The sequence below is a fragment of the Macrobrachium nipponense genome, chromosome 47 (assembly GCF_015104395.2).
Source record: "Macrobrachium nipponense isolate FS-2020 chromosome 47, ASM1510439v2, whole genome shotgun sequence".
Lineage (NCBI taxonomy): Eukaryota > Metazoa > Arthropoda > Malacostraca > Decapoda > Palaemonidae > Macrobrachium > Macrobrachium nipponense.
The window spans coordinates 4,409,271-4,430,418 of record NC_087222.1 but is presented as its reverse complement, the minus strand read 5'-3'; the positions used below and the strand labels follow the sequence as shown (position 1 = coordinate 4,430,418).

The 21,148-nt window shown below is 39.4% G+C and overlaps 1 protein-coding gene across 1 annotated transcript; it reads left to right on the top strand.

The window, feature by feature from the left end:
* The first annotated feature begins 15,384 nt into the window (after window positions 1–15,384).
* On the top strand, window positions 15,385–16,248 carry LOC135204419 (gastrula zinc finger protein XlCGF71.1-like). Its single transcript, XM_064234631.1, has 2 exons — window positions 15,385–15,646; window positions 15,830–16,248. Exons 1-2 carry the CDS (start codon window positions 15,385–15,387, stop codon window positions 16,246–16,248), a joined length of 681 nt encoding a protein of 226 aa, XP_064090701.1.
* The last annotated feature ends 4,900 nt before the right edge of the window (window positions 16,249–21,148 follow it).

The window sequence follows — 21,148 nt, the reverse complement described above, 5'->3', positions numbered from 1 at the left end:
CAGGGAGCTTGGACTAATGTTTATAAACAATTGAATGACTACAGGTGACGGCATGTTATCTTAGCCTACTTTTATTGTATACGTCATCTTTAGCGTCTCTAGTCTGATCACATTCCTGCAAGCAATCTGGTTGACCTCTTTAGTTTTAGTCTTTTATATATATATGGACTAACATTCCATATTTTTATTATGTAAACACTTACATATATATCCAGTGCCTATTATATATACATCAGCACATGTATGGTTGTTCCCATGAAGAACCCAATTAAAGAGTTTATGCAGATTTATATCACAATTGCCTAGTATTAAAGGGTAACTGGTTCAAAATGCCATCTTAGTTATATAGTTATGAGGACTTAGTAATTCAAAATGCTCAGCCGAGGGCACTTAAGAAGAACTACTATGATTTTGAATTTATTACAACAAATTAACATTAAATTAATAATTAACAAAAATAAAGGTCATTGCAATTATTAACAATGAACAAAAGGGATATACAAATTCGAATCAGCACGTACCTCCCATTATCACTAGTGTAAATTAAAGTATGATAACGCTGCCCCATCCGTGGACAGTGAAATAATAGTAAGGAATTGAACAACATTTCTGATGGTCCAAGGTGAAGAGAGGCAGAGATGATACTTCCACCTGCTTTTATACTTGTAGGGTACAATAGTTGTGTGGTGGGATCACAAGCTCAAAAAACAAGCGCGCTAAATCCCCCCCCCCTCCCCCCCAACATAAACTTAACCAATCCAGCTGCCAAACTCACCCTCAGTCACACTTTCCTCTACACTACAGAATACACGCAGGACAATTGACCTACCTACACACAGAACAAAAAAACATAAACACATGTACTCACCCAACTCCAGATACTTAGGGCTATGTTGTGCTGTCTGCTGGTCAAGATCACTGAGACACTAACAACAGTCACAAAAAAAACACAACCAACAACAACCAAGGACCACAACACAACAACAAACAATGAATACAACCACAACAAAAGACCACTGCACAAACAATCACTAACACAAAAAAATCAACAACACAACAAGCCAACACACACACCCACTAACAACACCAAGAAATCACAACAGCTCACCAACAACAACCCTCAACAACTCACAACCACAACTCACATATAACTCAACAAGAACTCATAAGCACAACAAATCCAACAGCACAGGCACAACAACTCTAAAGCAAACAAACTAAACAACAAATCAATAAACAACTTAACTGACTTTCAGTGCCTTCAACCTTCTTCATATACTGCTGCCGACACTACTGATCCTTACAGGTTCTGCCTAAAGACTGACACAAAACTCTGATCTTGACAACTAACTCCAGCTGCACCAGCAGACAACCCAGAACTCACCAACAGCCAATTCAATCGTCAACCATCCACCCACCAATTATGCCCCCCCCCTTTCTCTCTCTCTCTCTCTCTCTCTCTCTCTCTCTCTCTCTCTCTCTCTCTCTCTCTCTCTCTCTCTCTCTCTTACAGAAAACCAAAACTCAAACACATACCACACGATCTCAACAGCAACACGAACCAATAAACTCTCTCTCTCTCTCTCTCTCTCTCTCTCTCTCTCTCTCTCAAGGACATTGTCAAATGGAACTCCCATAACTCCTCCATAGTTGCAACATGAAAAATGGCAAATATCAAGTGAGTATTGGCTTGTAACTACACAATTAAAGGGCAAAGGATGGTACTTTCACTTAAGAACATGTATGCAAGATTATAGGATCAGTAGATAAGCATGAATTAATCATACTTTGGCAGACAATAGTACATGAAATTGGCACAAATGCACATGATCTTAGCGCCAACATGCACGATTTTGGCGCCAACGCAAAAGTTACTTAGTTTTGATGCAGAAAAATATCAAGGTACGCAAAATAAAGTGGGGGTTACGTAAAATTACCAAACTATTTATAAAAACTAATTAAGCGACACATGCACTTGTCTCTTAAATGTAATTTAACAAATCTCCAACAATCTCACTCGCTTAGAGATGTGAGATGGCCATTTTGGTGCTACGTTCAAAATTTGGACAGTTCTGTCCCAAGATGGTGTAGGACCGTTATAACCTGACCTTAAGGGCAGAAACAACAAACATCTAAGCGAAGGTCCAGCAAGATCAGTTTTTTTTTTTTATTATTATTATAAAACTAGACTAAAAAATAGTTACTTTACATTAAACCAACCAAAGACCACATGGTCAATGAAAGGAAAGTCTCAAAAAACCCTTGGAAAACCCGTGACATCGGATTCTAAAAGTTACAAATTAGCATGAATCTTACCACTGAACCATTAAGCAACACTGATTGAATACCAACCACGCAAAGTCTTGGATGTCAAAAATACAGAGATGAAATCAGGCCATTACATGGACTCTCTACATTAAAAGTGGCTCTTGGCTCTGAGACACAATGATTAATGCCCTGAGAGAAAGAAGCAGAGGGGACTTTTAATATTCACAACATTGCCTGTGTAGTCAAACTGAATGAGTAGAATTTTCTTGGAATATATATATAATATATATATATCTATATATATATATCTATATATATATAAATATACTTATATATATAATATATCTATGTTACTAGGGTCGCTAATTTACCTGTTTAATAAAACGAACGAAAAACCCCATCTGGTAATGTGATGACCTACCTCGAGCGTCCTCCACGAACTGGCATCTCTGTAGCTAAATCTAAGTTATTGGATCTAGGCTAAAACCAAACTCTGGGATACAAAAGTAGTCTTTATTTCCCCCCCCCCCCCCCCTCCCCCCCCCCCCCAAAAAAAAAAAATGGATTGGATATCCCAAAAACATGAAACACAATCAATCCTAGAATAATAATCTCAATTAAAAATGTCACACACTACCTCTTTATAAAAACCCATCCGTTCAATCGCTATTTCAATTTTCCCATAACAAGAGATAAAAGTGTCAGTCGGAGTCAGAGAATTCAATTTATTTAGTGATATTCGAATCCATCTGTGAAAAGAAATCACAATTATCAGAAATAAAATAAAAATGGTTATGTACATAATAAAAATAGAAAATGTAATTATGACATGAGAGAGAAGAAAACGTTTTTCCACTGCACTCCAGCTTCTCTCGGGGGCATCTGTAAAATGTTCAATTGTTTAACAGTCGTTTTTTTTTTTTTTTTTTTTTTTTTTTTTTTTTTTTTTTTTTTTTTGTTTTTTTTTTTTTTTTTTTTTTTTTTTTTTTTTTTTTTTATCACGGTTACCTTTCTGAATGGATCTTCTGCACTTTTCCTCTAGACCTCCTTCCACTGAACACGTGATGGTTTCTTTCTAGAATAGCCACTTTTTACCTGCAGTCTCATATTAAACTCTAAGGAGCTCTGGTGTTCACACATACAAACATATTCAATTGTACTAGAATGTTCCATGAACACACCTTGTTTGGCACATGAACAGACGCACATGATCGCATTTTTCTGATGTCATGATCACACAACTCTTGCTGAGCTGGTATGTCAACTTGCACACTCACGCTCTCGCCTCTGAGGCAGGCCTGACAATGTTTTACTATGTAGGCAGTGTCGTTCAACACCCCATAGTATTTCGCTGATATCTTGAAGCTCTTCCACAACACTTGCGACTGTTCATTGAATCTTCCAATCCCTTCGCGACAAAGTCCACTGCACCCTAATTTTAATTACTATTGTTTTCAGTAGTGCAGTTAAAACACACACACACACACACACATATACATAATCAGATAAATGAGTGCCACAAACACTGCTGCCTGCTTCCCACTTTGCTTGCAAATCCTGAGTGTTCCGAAGGATTGTCAGGATAAAACGGATCCAGATTTTTTTGTGACAGAGAAAATTGAAAATAAGAGAGAATTTACAAAAGGTATAATAAAGTATTATAGAAATAATGAACTTAAACAAAGAAGAGCAAAGGAGGAATAGAGCGAGCAAGGGAGGAGGAGCCGTTTCAAAGGCAATTCCATCTCATCACTACTACTTCCGCTACTACTACTTCTCCTTGGCGTCATTGTTACAACTGGTAGTTAATATACTTTAATTTACCAAACAAAAACTTCTTTCAGTTTTCTTCTGAAGGTTGGAAAAGAAACCCACAAAATCACTTTGTAACTTGTTTACTTCTAAGTATTTACATTTTGTTATACTCCACACTCGAGTACTTTCAGGCCCTGTCTGTGGCCCATTTTCAAGAGAAGACTGCTGGGCCTTGACCCAGGCTAACATCCCAAACATCTCTTGAAAATGGGCCACAGACAGGGCCTGAAAGTACTCGAGTGTGGAGTATAACAAAATGTAAATACTTAGAAGTAAACAAGTTACAAAGTGATTTTGTGGGTTTCTTTTTCAATACTTTAATTTGCAGATCTGCTGAAAGGGGGAAGTTGAAAATAGGACAATTTTGTTTTAAATCATGGCATTACAAAGAGAAAAAACGTAAACAGACACAAAGGAGGAATAGAACGAGCGAGGGAGGAGGATGATTTGTTTCAAAGGCAAATCCTGCCTATTAATACTATTGCTACATTATTACAATGATGCGCATTGTCATTATTCATTACATGTGGGTGTTATTATTATTACAATTACGGGTTAATCTAAGCAATTGTGGCAAATAACCAGTGTAGGTTTTGCCATGCAGCTGTTGAGAGGTTAATCATTTGATATCAGCCTGCCAGACCCTGCTTGCAGATGGTCATTACACAGCCCGCCACAACAAGATCTGTAAATATATCCATTGGAAAGTAAGGAAAGAATACAGAATTGAAGTGAAAGAAAAAGTGGGAGCATGAACCAGATCCAATTACCTCCAATAGGGCCGTTACCATCTTTTATGACAAGGAAATTTCAACAGGAAGATATAAAGAAGGAGGTACTAAAAGACCTGATATTGTGATCTGGAACAAGGAGGAAAGAACAGCAAAGATTATAGGTGTGACAGTACCCAGTGACTTTGGCCTCAATAGAGCTGAAAGGCACAAAATAACAAAATACCAAGACCTGAAGAACGTCCTGAAAAGCATATGGGAACTGAAAGTATCTTCAGGCAATACCAAGTTGCCCAAGTATAAATGAGGTGCATATTGCTGCCCTCAAAGGAACGGTAAACACCTTGAAAAGAGCTCTCAGATATAAGGCTAGTGGAAAATAGAGGTGCACCATAGACCTTAGGTTGGGGCCCATTGCACCCCTGAGTAAATTAAAAATTAAGAATAACATAAGCCAGAGAGAAACCATTCACTTGCTCTATGTCAAGGAAGTTTTTCAATTAACTTGTTTTTTGACCTCGTGAGAATAAAACCAGTCGGTTTTAGGTCACAGGACGGAATTATATAAGGAATTGTTCCTACACAATATACAAACCCTTTGTCCTTTAAAATAGGAATTTACTTACGGCAAAACTGGAATACAGTTGGTAAAACTCCTGAACAAGGTGGTTAGGCAGTAACTACTGTCCAGTAGGCGGGGAGAACTAGCTGCCTGAATGTAAACATTCCACTTTGCTTTCAGCCATCATGATATGCAGATATGTTTTGTGAGCTCTTCCATAACTGTCGTTAAACTCGATTTTCCTGGTGGGATCTTTTCTTTTATTGTTTTAATGTATTGAATATAGTGTTTGATATTGATTAACATACAAACCCACGATTTGTGATAGCCTTGTGGGCCGCCTTCCCCGACTGTGTGTGTCTCAGGTTCGGCAGACAAGGGCGTAACATTTCCCCCTATCACATCTGCATGCCCTTTGACTATAAGAGCGCAATAGTATATTTGCTATGAGATGTTTCTTTTGCCGCTTGAACTGTCGGAGCATTCGCCCTCCGTTTTTCTCTCCCATGGCCCTCTTCTCTCACTTGTCGGGGGAGGAGGGAGGATGGGGTGTGTGTGTGTGTGTGTCTGCAATTGGATGACTTATCCTCAGGGGTCTTCTCTTGCATTGGAGGGTAGTTCCTTTTTTGGAATGAGACGAGTACCATTTTATTAATTATCTTTTCTTTTTTCTTCAGATTGACAGTGAGCAGTCGTAGGACACAGCAGTAGGTGGTTGGATATCTCACTTGTGTTAGTTATCCTAGCCTTCAGGAGTGTATGCTGTGGGACTGACTCTGTAAGTGAGTAGTTCTCCTGCTGTGTCATCTGATAGAGTGCTACTGTTGACCAGCCAACCAGTCACTGGGCAGCTATCAGGCAACTCAGTATAAGGAGTTGAGCGAGGGGCCCTTTCTCTGAGATTCTGTTTGTCTTAGTATTGTTCCTCCTCTAATTCGAATCTCTCTGCCCAGCAGTCATAGATTTAGATCTCTGGTTGGGTTGGAATTCTTGCATAAAGCTCATGTCTTGTGCTCCACATTTGTCATTGCAAAAATTTTCAGACAGAGGTATATCTTGTAGTCTTCTGTTTCATCGCACCTGCCCATCGGCAGCTGCGATGATGCAGCATGATTTTCTTCAGACAATTTGAGTTTTGTCCTCTAATGTACATGTTCTAGTTCGTAAGATGTTCAATTGTTCTTTGTTCACCCCGAATTGAAAATGAATAATGGAAGACTTTGGCCGTTCCCCGCCTGACTAGCTCTGCTTCCAGAGTAGATAAAAAAGTTCCTCCCTGATCCAACCCATAAGAAGCCGTTCTTCGGGCAGTGTTTTCATTACTAAAAGACTCTCCACCTTCATTGCAAGCACCGACTTCCTCGCCGAGCAACAATCAAATAGCGGAATAACTTTTTCAATCTTCTGTAAAACAAAAGGGATTAGAGCCATCTCCACTGGTTGGTGTCATTGACAGGACTTTTTCTATGATCAGAATTGTGAAAGTTCACTTCTCTCCGATTCAACTGTGTAAACCTAGTCATTCACTAAGTAGTATTGTTTCTCCTTGGTTGAGATTCAACTACTGATGGGAAACTTCTGTCTCGTCATCACAGGGACCTCGGTCTCTAGAAGGCATTTGACCCTCGTGTGATGTGCAAATACCTCGCAAGAAGCATAATTTCGTTTCTCAACATCGTTAGCAAACAACATAGGCGATTTGCTTGGTTCGTTCTCAACATCACCCTTCAAAAGGTGGGTGTCATGTCGTAACTACATCTCGGATGCACAATCATTTGGCACCTTTTGATGAGTCTGAATCCTTCATAATCCTACTGCGCTTTGGACTTTGTATTGGTTGATCCAGTTCAGTTGTTACTTTGTCCTATTGGTGTGTTGTTGTACCCGTGAAGGATCGACACCCATCATTGAGTGTCGGTGTCTATCCACTGCAGACTGCCATTGCAGAAGTGTCCAATGACACATCTTTCTCCGGGTCTTACGAGATCGTGAGAGACTTCTCTGCAGTTGGATAGTCCAGTGGATAGGTACATTTCATCACTCCTAAGAATATGTTGGACCGGGAGATAGATGAGGTCTCATTGCGACCATATTTTTATCTTTCTTCCTTCGTGTCTGTCCGCATGTCCTTGAAACCTCTTTTTCTTGGACTGGTGGTGGATTCTTGCAGGTTGTGTTTGCTTACCCGGCTCCTTCAAGAGGGCAAGTTGCAGCTCGCCTATGGTGTGCAGTTCTAGAGGTAAGAAGGATGCGAGAGTGACTGGCCTCTCCACCTTCCCCTCCTCGTCCTTCTACTCATCTTCCTTCAGGTTGAGGATAGGACTCGAACTTACACAATCAGTGAGTCTTCCTAATGTAAAGGACAGGGTGTGTATGTTGTACAGGAACAAATCACAGTTTTTTAAAGTATATTTAATTTTTCCTAACTATGCAAACCTGAGGTCGTTTACATTAATGCCCACCTCATGGCACCCCTCAATCTGAAACCTGGGCTGATAGGCAAAGTAGAGCGTTTACATCAGGGCAGGTGGGCCTACCCGTCTGCCAGTCGGTAGGTACTGCCTAACTGCCTTGTTCAAAAATTTTACAGCCGTATTGCAGCCTACACTGAAAGCATTTCCTAATGTAAAGGACATCAGGTTTGTATAGTTAGGTAAAATACAATTTGCTTTAAAAAATTGTGATTTTTCTTTCCCTCCATGCAAGTTGATAAAGAAGAGTTACCGATTTTATGGCACCGAGGAAGCTCCTTCCCTGGGAGTATCTGCCTCCTCCCAGGGCGACTTCTCAGGACTCATTGGCTCTGCTAGGTGCTTGGCTTTTTCACTGGCTAAAGTCATGCTCTCGTCCTCAGAAATGGATCACCTTACTAGGAGTTTATTCAAGGTTTCATAAGTATATAGCTTCTTAGATTGGACAATTGGGGCATTAGCAAGGAAGATTGAAGATGGCCCGGCGATTGCAGAAGACGTTGCAGCAGACTTTTTGGGGGTCTTGTCATGCATGGTCAAGGCTATCGGATGGATCGACAGAGTTATCATCTCTCTTCTTGTTCTGTGTTCTGAAGATGAGGGAGTTGTTCCTTCACTACCAAAGGCATGACTACGACACAGAAGTCTGCATTACTTTTTAGATTTAGAACAACAGATTTTGTCGTCGCTGCAGAAAAAGTCGACCAACGATCTTATGGCACATTTGCTGAAACATCCCAAGGAACTTCAACCTTACCTCAACAGGTCTTTTTCTCCTCTCCATTCCCACGCTTTTCGCAAGGCAATACAGTGAAGCCAGCAAAGACCCCATTCTAACCTGCAACCTCCAACCAGGTCTATCAAAAAGACTACCTACAAGACTGCAAGCGAAAAGTGAGGAGTGCATCCTTCGTTCACCTGTAGGAGCCAGGTTGGGCCTTTTTTGCAGGGAATGGAGTCTGAGAGGAGTGGAACCTTGGGTAATCAAGGTGTTGCAATAAGGTTTATGTCATTCCCTTCAAAGAAGGGAGAGGACGCATAGGAACCCGACTTCCTTTTGATTACTTTTGCCTTGAATAAGGTATTGTGCTTGTTGGGAAGCCTAGAGGCATATTTGTGGCTAGAGTGCCCACCAGTTCTTTTATAGTGGTTGGGTTGTGACTGTCTTTTATGGTTATGGTGTAGTGCAGTGTTGTTTTTTTTATTCTTGTCTTTGCCTAAGGCAAGGGCACCTTTTGTAGCTTTGCGGGCCATGGATACACTTCCTTGCTCCAAAGCCCCCACTCATGTAGAGGCGACTCTGGGTGAGGCAGCCACGTCCTTTATGGGTCAAGTGGAGCACCAACCAGAGGCAGAAATTATCTGCAGTGTTCACTTGCCAGGTAAGGAAACAACAAGCAAATAATTTTATGCTGGCAAACTTTTCAGTTTCATTACACTATACACGATGTATTGAGATAGGATTTGTCCATGATTCCCACCTTCTTTAAATGTGGAATCAGCTATATAATTACTGGGTAAGTTCCATATACAAAAATGATATTTGATCAGAGCCCACCCCCTCCCCTCGCATGGACATTAGAGCACAAAACAAATTGAAGGTCGCTGCCAGGTTGTTACCTACACAAGTCCCCCGGTAGTGGGTGGGGCATTCCAGCTATACCATAACCAAAACTAATGCTACCATAGATTTTCAATTGTTAGGTTGCCGTAGGTAGGAAGCTCTTGGTATATAATTTCTGGGTAAAGTATATACAAAACCTTATTTTATTATAAAAATATCATTTTTATAAAAATTATTAAATTTATAACACATTTTATATTACAGTAGTAACCAAAATAAAAAAGTTCAGAATTCCTTACCTATACTAGGAGTGGGAGGTGGTGCTGGAGACTCCCACTAGCCTACACTGCACACTTTTCTTCATCTGCTTCTCCTTCAATGTCTCCTTGTAAAACGTTACCAAATCCATGATCCCTCTGTGAACCCTCTCATATCTTGCAATGTTAGGGCCCTCAGCCTCAAAACATGCCAAAGCTCTCTCCAGATATGTAAAACCTTCTGACAAGCCTTTGACAGTTAATGCTCTGGGCTTTGGGTTTGGTACCTCTAACTCGCCCTTTGATCATGTGCTTCTCCAGCTCAGTGAGGTACTTTGATGACATTTCCTCTCCATGGGAGGCCAGTAACTCAGTGACATCCTCAACTTCCAAGTCCCAATTTTAGCCCAACGATTTTCCTTGTCACAGTCTCGACATCTTCAAAGCTGTGCACAAACTGTGGACACAGTTTCTCCCAGGCCCTATTCAAAGTTGTCATCTTCGCTTCTTCCTGAGCACTTGCAATATTCTGAGCACTTACAATATTCTTCACTGCATCTGTGATGTTGTAGCCCTTCCAAAATTGCTTCAAAGTCAACTCCTTGTTACCTTCTACAGCCATCAAATGGAGCGTATTTATCCTCCTTGGGTAGTGTGTGCCTTAAAGTTAGCAATGACTCCCTGGTCCATCAGCTGTATGAATGATGTTGTATTTGGTGGAAGATGCACCACCTTCATGTTAGGGTGCATATTACTCAAATTTGCAGGGGGACCAGGGGCATTGTCTAAAACCAGCAGGACCTTAAAAGGCAGACCCTTTGAGGCACAATACCATTCCACTGCTGGCACAAAATGATCGTTGAACCAGTCTTCAAAGACCATCAAGGTAACCCAAGCTGTCTTGTTAGACTTCAAAGTGATGGGGCATTGACTCTTGAAAATGCCCTTGAAAGTCCTAGGATTTTCTGCCAAATAAACTAGCAAGGACTTAAGCTTCAAGTTGCCACCAGCATTGGCCCCAAGAGTAAAGTCAGTCTCTCCTTACCAACTTTCTGGCCTGGCACTGACTTCTCTTCCTTGGAAAGGTACGTATGGTTGGGCATCCTCTTCCAAAATAACCCATTCTCATCTACATTAAACATCTGGTCAGCAGTGTAACCACCTTCCCTAATTATTTCAGCCAAACCACTAGGAAAACTTTTTACTGCTTTGCTATCAGCACTAGCAGCCTCTCCTTGCAGCTTCACGTTGTGAACATTCACAAGAGCCTTAAAATGGTTAAACCAACCTCTACTGGTGGAAAATTCTTCACTAGCACTGCCTTCCCCATTCTTTTTCACTGCTGCCGTATACAGCTCCTTAGCCTCTTCTGGAATCACTCTTAAGCTCACTGGAAAACGTTGCTGATTCTGGTCTTCCAGCCAGATCACCAGTAGCCTCTCCATCACCACAAGTTCTGACTATGTTACTTCACATTAATCACTGTTGCCTTCATTGATGCAGCATCTTTAACATGCACAAGAATACGCTCCTTGTCCTTTACTGTGATCACAACTGTCATCTTGCTAAGACCCAAAGGACGACCTATCTCTCATTATTTTCTCCCACCGAACGTTTAATTACATCGTACTTTTCCTTCATGGAGATGGGCTTCCTCATCTTGGATGCACTAGCATTAGACGAAGTATTCTGCCGTTTTGGTCATTGTCCGGTCAACTATTAATGCACTTAAATAGTGTAATTAGTACACCTGCGCTCAAAAACCAGTTCTGCACATAATATGATGTAAAAAAACATCGAAAAAATTTTGTAACCCCGGAATGTGTGTTGTACTGTAACCAGAAGGTGGTTTTTAATTAATACTGTAAGCAAGAAATGGATTTTCTTCATAATATTCTTATTGGAAAAATGTTGTAAACTTGGAACGACGTAAACTTGGATGAAGCATCGTAAACCGTCCTGATTTTTTTTTAATGTATCTGAAAAACCGTTGTAAACTCAGATCGTCGTAAACCAGGGACTGCCTGTACCTGAGTATTTGAATGCCTCAAGAGTGGAGGAGACCTGATACTGCCATACCTTCCCATCCCAACAAAACCTGAGAAGATGACGAGACTGAGGGTGAATGGGGACCTGAAGAGGTGCATCCTTGAGATCGATGGAGAACATTCAATTGTTCTGACGGATTGCAAGAAGAACTGATCTTGGTGTCTACATCTTGAATGGAGTCCTGAGCACATGCTTGTTAAGATGAGAGATCTATAATAGGTCTCCAACCTCCCGTTGCCTTCCTGACAATGAACATCAGACTGTAGTACCCCTTCGATGGAAGTGGAGACGGTTCCACTGTTCTCATTATCAAGGAATTTATCTTGGCCTCTAGAGCTCTTCCTTTGGTTGGTGGAAGAATAGCTGTCAAATCGGATAGGGGTATTCGACAGTGGTGGAATAGACTCCAAGGGAACCATATACCCTTCCTTGAGGGCTTGGATGACCCATGGTTTCACTCTTAAGGATTACCAAACTCCAATACTGCCATAACTGCCCCCTATTGCTACCTGCTGAGGAGATGGCCCCTATACCCCAAACTTTTCCCCCTACCAAGTGAAGCAGACTGTTGCCCACCAGAAGAGAGAGAAGAATTACTTCTACAAACACCTAAACCCTGAGAACTCCCTCCCCTAAATTTCTTACAAGGGCCCGCAGACTGGTCCTGCAAAACCCCCTTCATCTTCTCCAAAGCTTGGTGACTTTTGAGAACCGGAAGGCTGGAGAATGACAATGGTAGGCTTATTCTTACTCAGCTTAATGACATGTGGAGACACTGCCTGATCATGCCTCCTCTTGACCTTAAGGATAGAATCATCTAGGGCTTTTTCAAAATTGCCTCATCAAATGACCCCCTCCCAAGAAGGATGATGCTCTTATTTCTTCTTGTTTAGGTCTGAAAAAGCGGGAGGAGCATGTCCTAATTAAACGCTCCTAAATAAACGCCCCTTACACCTAGCCACAAGAAAGATCTTAAGGTTGAACATCTCTGACATAAGTTGTTTCAGGGAGGTATTAAAACTATTCACCAATTGATGGTATAATGACAGGTTGTCATCAGTAAGACCAGGAATCGAGACAAGAGCATTGTTTTTGCTGACCAGAACCAAACTAAAGAATTAACATTCTCGGTCATGGTACCAAAGGCCCCATCCAACTTTGAGCAATCATCCACTGAAATCCCAACCTGAACCTTCAAAGACTTTCCGGAGGTGGATAACACATTACCCCTATTCTCGTTCAAGGTCTGAGCTGAACATCAGGAACATGAAACTCTAAAATATTTTTTCCTGGATGTCAAAACAAATGGGAATAGCTGGCTTACCCTCTAAAACCTTGGCACTTGCCTTATCATTAGCAATATTTCAACAATTTCTTGAAGGTTTCACTGCAGAAGGGAAGATGATGCTTCCTCTGACATTCCCCTGACAAACCTGGATGCTTGACCTTAAGATCACCGTTTAGCCTGAACCAAAAGACTTATAGCCTCAGGGAAAAGTCCCAAGACAAACTCCTGCATGCACCTATACATTCCCACTGAGGCTACCTCGCCACCCCCAGAATTGCAAGTCTAACTGGAAAAATTTTCAGCTGTCTCTGCAATATTCGGTAAGGCTGGAACACAGTTCTGATCTTCCCCTTCCCCATCAGAAACAATGATCTCATGAGATTCCTCCATCCCGACTGACAAAGAAGGAGCAACCGAGGGCTGTAAGGATGACTCAGTCTGCTGCGATCCAAATTGAGACTTCGCTCCACTAGCCAGAGCACACAGGCCTACTATGGAAGAATACTTCACCTTGCCAAGAACATCCTTCCTCTTCCTACCAATAGCAACACTATTCTTCACATTAAGCAAAAACCTAATGTGGGAATGTGATGCACTCTCTTTAATCTCCCCAAAACTAGTCTAAATATTAAGGGCATTACCCACACTAGGAATCAAACTGTACCCTGACTCAGAATGAACAGTAGAGGTCTAGGTGAATAATTCCAGCCATCAAGCATGTGGCAATGTGAGCCAGACCCTAACTTAACCCTCCAGAATCCAAAATACTGCATGGGCGATAATTCTGCTACAGGTTAAAGAGCTTGCCCATCCCATAACATACACAATCACATGGCCTGAAGTAGTCTCAGTAACATAACCTGCCAACCTAGGCCTACCCGGATCTTCCCAATCACCTTCAAGATCCACATCACTATCCTCATCTAGCTGAATATCAGGGGAAAGGGACACTAGTAATCAAGTGATAATGCTCCCACTATCTGTGGGGAATGGTGTGGTACTGAATGCACTGGCTGTGTTGCGACAGGATCGCCCACTGGCGAACCCATAACAGGACCGGGGGGGCTGGAATAAACATGATTAGCCAAATTCTTAACATCAGCTAAATCCTTGACCTGACTCTATTTGATCTCTATAGTTACAAAGGATAGACCTCAAACCATAGAAAGATACATTCGATCTCGTTGTTGGGCCTATTTCAGAGTCAGACTATGTAAAAGGTTTCAGCAAATCATCTACCTTCTCGCACTGATCTGGCAAAACTGCAAGATCTGGTAACTGAAAAAAACTTGCACATCCTTGGGCAAGAATAAAGGAGTGCCTACACTACTATCCAGCACATCTGAAGCCACGAGCTTACCTCTGATCTTGCGCTTCCTATTACTCCTAATAAGATCAGTCCGTACACTGATCACAACTAATCTCAAAGCAGTCATACCCCCTGCAATTAGAACAGACAGTATGACCGTCTAAAACAAGTCTAACACTTAGCCATTTGCAGCAAGAAGTGCAGCATCTTGTGTTCGTTGAAGCTGATGGAGCTGCGCTGCTAAGACTGGATAAATCCTCCATAATAATGTGAACACATGTACTGATAACTAAGAGTAAGATTGCCAGCCAATACAACAAAGAGCTAACAAGTGTCCGTGTGCACTGGACAGCGACAAAGAAAGTAATGGCTGGGTGTTGGAGGGAGGTCCGTTGCTCCCCAAGCACTGGGGGTAATCAGGTTGTTTTTACTTTAAATAACCAGGAACAAGCGACCACGGTCTGATTTCATAGAGACCAGCTGACTTGTGGCCTATTGTTTTGGGGCGTAAGTTCGCATTCATATGTATTTAAAGAGTATAAATGTAGCTGCATTTATGTATATGCATATATATACGGTATTCTAATGTTTGTACTGAATGTTTAGGATTCAATGTTGGTAGGTTTGTCGACCAGTTAATTGGCATAAAAGGTATATACAAATATTAGTTCTGCAGGTTAGTATGAGAACAAATACATTTACCAAACTCCCAACTCATGAAGGAAAGATGCTGTTTATTTGTTCGTCAAAATTAGAGTAAATTGGGAATTTTTGGTAGGGCAGAATCTGGTTGTATTGTCGACCAAATTTGGCCCGAATAAATTTTGTTGATTCCAAACAGATCCAAGGATGCTGTTTTATTTCCTTTGAGATAAATTGTGTCCAGATGGTCATTGCATTGTGATATTTGTTTTCCCTGTGGATGCTTATATTAGAATTGTTATGAACAGTGCTGTTCAGAAATTTGTCTTTCTCAGATTGTTTATTTTATTTCAGATTATTCCAAACAGAGGAAAATTTCATCAGATCCTAACTAGGATTGAGTATTGTACTTTGAACATCCTGTGAAAATGGAAGGTGGAGAATCGTCACCATTGCTGTTAATCAAAGAGGAGAAGTTGGAAGAGGATCTTAATCAAAAGCCAGGGGAAGGCTCTTCATTTGCAGACACCTTCTTAGAAGTCAAGGCAGAACCAGAATATTTTGACAATGGTGAATTCGATGTGAACTGTTCATCCCAAACTATTAAGGATGAAGAGGACAGCTCTCCAAGCTGTGATGATGAAAGGGAAAAGAAGATTATCTGTATTGCAGAAGAAAATAGACATTTGGGTAGAAGCAACACAGCAGGGAGGCGAATAACTTGTGCTGAATGCCAAAGGACATTTTCACATTTGTACCAATTGAAATCCCACATGAGAACTCATACAGGAGAGAAACCATATACTTGCTCTATATGTCAAAGAAGTTTTTCTTTTCAAAGTAATCACACAAAACACATGAGAACTCATACAGGAGAGAAGCCATATACCTGCTCTATATGTCAAAGAAGTTTTTCTCAACCACATCATTTCAACACTCACATGAGAACCCATACGGGGGAGAAACCATTCACTTGCTCTGTATGTCAAAGAAGTTTTTATGAATCTGGTACTCTCACAAAACACATGAGAACTCATACAGGAGAAAAACCTTTTAGTTGCTCTATATGTCAAAAAAGTTTTTCTCGTCAAAGTCATCTCAAAAGACACACGAGAACTCATACAGGAGAGAAACCATTCACTTGTTCTGTATGTCAAAGAAGTTTTTCCCAGTCAGGTGATCTCACAAAACACATGAGAACTCATACAGGAGAGAAACCTTTTAGTTGCTCTATATGTCAAAAAAGTTTTTCTCAATCAGGTGATCTCAGAAGACACGAGAAATCCCACTAGACAGAAACTGTGTACTACTTGATCTCTGTCCAAGTAGTTTTTATTATATGATTTTATATAACTTGACTCCTGCATCTGTCTGTCTGTCCTCAAATCTTGCAACTCAATTTTCGACCTGTTCCCTTCGTCCGATGGACGTGAAAATTTTGCCTGATTACTCAATCCCAGTGACAATACAACCTTACATAATCAGTAAGTCAGCAGTGACCCTACAGTGACCACTCCAGTATCTTAGGATTTGTATGAATCTCTTCGGATTTTTTTTTACAAATTCTTTGACTTGGTAGAATCTGTCTTCTATATAATAACCCTTTCCCCTTCACTCTTCCATCCCCCCCCTCCCCCTCTAGAGCTCACGATAAGTGTTAGCTTAGCTGTGTCCTCCCCCTCCCCTTTTCCCTTCAGTCCCCCTCAACTTCCCCTTTCCTCCCACTTCGCCACATCTTTCCCCTCCCTTTCTCTTGCCTACTCCTTCCTCCTCCACCCCTTCCCTCTCCTATTTTCTTTCTATCCCCTTCCCACTTTTCCCCTCCCCCCCTTCCATCACATTTCCCCTTCCCTTCACCTTCCTATCATTACCTGCAATCATAAATCGGTTTCTCTCAAAAATAAAAAGTATAAAAAATAAAATTATTTACAAATTGTTAATCAGGCTTTAATTAAAATGCACTCAAAAGTAAAAAAATTATTTTTTGAAATATCAGGATTTTCTCACTAATAATCGTCTATAAAAATAAAGGCGTGAGCCCAAACGTGGAAGGAAATGCTACAAAAAATACAAAGAATCTATTTCTTGTAGCATTTTAATAAAACCCTGTTTTAATTGTTATTATTTTTTTTTTGTAATTCTGAAATTGTCAAAGGAAGCATTGGAAATCATTGTAGAGAGAGTGAGGAAGTTTTCCAGTCCTAATGTAAAAAATGCCAGACAATTTCAAGTGCTTAGAGATGAATCATGAAAATTCATAATATTTAGAGGGCAATTAAATGTACCGAACGCCATAAAGGCCTTCAGTGTTCCCCTGCTCTCAAAATCCTTATGAGGACCTATATTGGAGAGAAGCCATTCATGTCTCCAGCATGGCAAAGGAGATGTTTTGAATCAAGGAGTTTCAAAAGATGAGTGAAAACTCACACTAGAAAGAAGTCATATTCTGCAAATCCACTTGGTTCCCAAGAAGTCTTTTTCATCAGGTCCATCTTAGAATGAATGTGTTAACTGAGGAGAAGAAAGACGTCATTCTTCCACAAAATGTTAAAACAAGTTTTTCTCTTGTAGAGTCATAACATATGTGAGCACTCATGGAGGATAGGTATTGTTGTTTTACAGTGTGTTGTATTTGTGTCTTGTAATCTGCAAATCACAGTCATTGGTTCTGAATGCCCAACTAGTGTTTTTCAGGTGTCCAAATGCACAAGCGAAGTCACTCATCAGAGACGATGTTCAGTTGCAATGACAGATTTGTTAATGTTTTTGCTCCCCAAAGAAAGTTGCACTTGATGTGGAGATAATTATTGTGAACCTGTCTGTAAAATCTATGAAAAAAAAAGAAACAGCAACCTAAGGGACTATAAAAAGAAAAACCATATTTATATTTTTAGGATCCAATTCTTTGCCACCATCATTGCTGTTGATCAAAGAAGAGAAGGAGAATCTGAAGGAGGGTCTTACAGAAAACGCAGGCGAAGGCTTTTTCATTTGCAGATTCTTTCTTAGCAATTAGGGCAGAGCCAAAGTATTTTGGCCAGAGTCAATTTCATGTGAAATGGTTGTATAACCTTTATGCAAAGGTAAAATAAATTACTTTAATTTTTTTTCCTACAGTTGTTCTCATTGAACACCGTACAGTGCTAGGTTGAGATATTTTCCTGTGTCTTCTTCACTTTTCTTGTTTCTGTGTACTTTTGTATGATTTTCAAATGAAGAATTAGTTTTGTCCCTGGCAGACATGAAATTTTCTTCCTCTTGTTACTCAGCATTGTGCATATGTAGCTGTCAGCTTGAATATTTCCATGAAATGTCGTTTTTAGTGGAAGTAAAAAGATTGATTTCTTCAATGAACATCAATGGAAATTAGGTGCAGTTTTATTTTATTAATTTTGTCATGTTCTTAGTTTTTAATCTTCAACAATGAATGTGATACAGAATAAGTAAATCCTGATGTTTCAATTGAGCTCACTGGACTGACTGTTTCTGTTTGAACTTTAAAAAAATATTGATGAATAGTAAAAATAGTTTTATACACAGATAAAATCTTTCACTTGACCCTATTAAAACTTTAGTAATATCTGAATATTGAACGCCGCCTAAAGTTAATTAATACACCATGAAAATTCGACATGTTGGTGAGCACAGCAGCTCAGATTGGAGCTTCCTTGCAAAATAAGTGTTGACTGCTGTGAGTGAAGGAGCTGGCTACTCGGCCCACTGATTCTTGTAGGCAAAGGTTCCTAGCGTACTCGGAACACGAATCTCCTTGGTGGGAGGAGATCTACAGGTTCCAGTTAGTTACCACATAATTAAACATGGTTGGTAGCAATACTAAATTTTTCAAATTTTTCAAATTTCATAAACCCCGGAGGATGTAGTATGTTGATCACATTGTCAACACCTATTTATTTTATCCTTAAATCAACACAATGGCTACTTTCCCTTCAGGAGTTAGCTAATTTGGAGGCAAAACTCTACCCATGTGAATAGCTTAAGAGAATTCAGGTTACACATGAAGTTTAAAATAGGCCATTGCAGTTAGGTTAAGGGAATCATTTTTGCAATGTCAATACGCTGATAAGTTCAGATATGTGTAGTTTGAACATGGATTACAAAAGCTTAGTTTATCAGAGCTAGTTTGAATAATAAGAAAACAGGAGCAACTCTGGATAAAACAAATGGAGACATATTGGGGTAATTCATTATCAACTGTCTATCTTTTATTCGTGAATGGGAGAAACCGTCGTGATGAGGTCAAGTTGTATTATGCTATAGATTACATGTAGTGGTTAGAGATATATATATATTATATATAATATATATATATCTATATATATATATATATATATATATATATATATATGAATAACTTGATCACGAAGTATATAAAACGTGATGCTATGTATAAATAAAGGTTTTTTTGCCACGAAGGAAAAAATGAAAAAGCGAGATAGACAAGTACTTTCGGTCCTATTCGGACCCTTTACTGAGTCCGAATAGGACCGAAAGTACTTGGCTATCTCACTTTTTCACTTTTTCCTTCGTGGCAAAAAAACTTTATATATATATATATATATTATATATATATAGATATATATATATATATCATATCTATATATATATATATAATGTATGTTATATATTATATATATTATATATATATATAATCTGTGTATCATAATAACATGCATAAATAACACATGACAAAAGGCATTAAATGTAACTAATAAACTTACCTTATCTCTAAATAAAATCCAGTTTCTCAGTTGGCTAGAAGTGTTCCACCCATACAAGGCACTGGTTATTAATAGATTACCTTCACCACTATCTACATATATATAAAACATAGGCCACATTTCCAAGCAATTTCTAAAAGAATATTATTTTGGCTTCTGCTCTCTTCCAAAGAACGAGAAAGGTGTTACAAATATCTACTACTACTACTTTTTGCAAAAGGGAATATTAAACAAGATAATGAGTTGTTGCAAAAACCAAGAACTTATGACTAGTATATCTAGTCGAAGGAAAAATGAAGTGAGAAAGTCGGCTATTGCATAGACTCAGTGGCCACTGCTACAACTTCTGGCCGAAAATAGAAATTAAACAAGGTATACTACAGCTGTTACAATGATGAAACGCCTACTACCACAGCTTCAAGCCAAATAATAATAATAGAATTATAAGAATGAGAATAATTAAAATAGAAATGAAAATGAAAAAAATAACAAATATGAATAATAAAAAAATAATACAAATAAACATGAAAATATAAAAATAAGAATATAACTAAAATGAATAAAATAATAACAGTAAAAATTCAATATAATAATAATAATTAATTAATAATAATCATAATAATAATAATAATAATAAAAATAATAATAATAATATGAAAAATAACAAAAATAAAAACAATGAAATCCTAACAGAAAAAGTGGAAATAAAATAAAAATAATGATAATGTTATATGGGCCAGAAACCTGGAGGAGGGACTGTTTGAGGGAACTGGATGAGGAAGGTGAGACGGATTGCTGGAACGTCACTACTGGAAAGGAGGGAGAGTCAAGATATCAGAAAAATGTGTTGTATTATATGTAAGGTAAAGGAGAGAAGGCTACTAGGGAAGCTCCTCTGAGATACTATGGCCCTGTAGTCATGAGAAGAGAGGTGGTTGAACCAATCAAGAGAGCCAAGAACATGCCAGTGATAGACGGATGTGGTTGGGATTGATATCCAGGGTGAGGTGGGACGGGGGTGGGGGAGGGCGAATAAGATGAAAGGAATCGAAAAAGAAATGGAGAGCTTTGTGTATACAGACACTTTACTGCCTCTGGAGCTGAATCAGTCAGTTCTTGTTTGGACTAACAGAAGCAAAATAACTTTTGAACACTGACGACGCTTTTCATACATTTTTAAATCGGCATCTGCAGCTACTTCTTGATTATTCTGTTGAGGACAGTAACAGAGGAGACTTAAGCTGTGGGTAGACTGTTAATCTCCTTCTTGCATGAGGGAAATATTGAACTATAAAAAGTCTAAAAAAAAAGTGAGGAATGACGAAATTTAAAAGGGTTTTGATAATGACAGTCCACAAAAGTTTTCCTTATACCAGAAGATATTTAGTTTTTTTTTTAATAGAAGATTTTACTTAGAGTTGAAAGAATTAAGATGTAAAAGCTAGAAGAATAC

What these genes read in the sequence shown, in the direction of transcription:
- LOC135204419 (XM_064234631.1), top strand. Translation starts at nt 15,385, where the DNA reads ATGGAAGGTGGAGAATCGTCACCATTGCTGTTAATCAAAGAGGAGAAG. An exon ending in AGAAGAAAATAGACATTTGG is followed by an intron (nt 15,647 to 15,829) that starts GTAGAAGCAACA and finishes GAACTCATACAG; the next exon opens with GAGAGAAGCCATATACCTGC.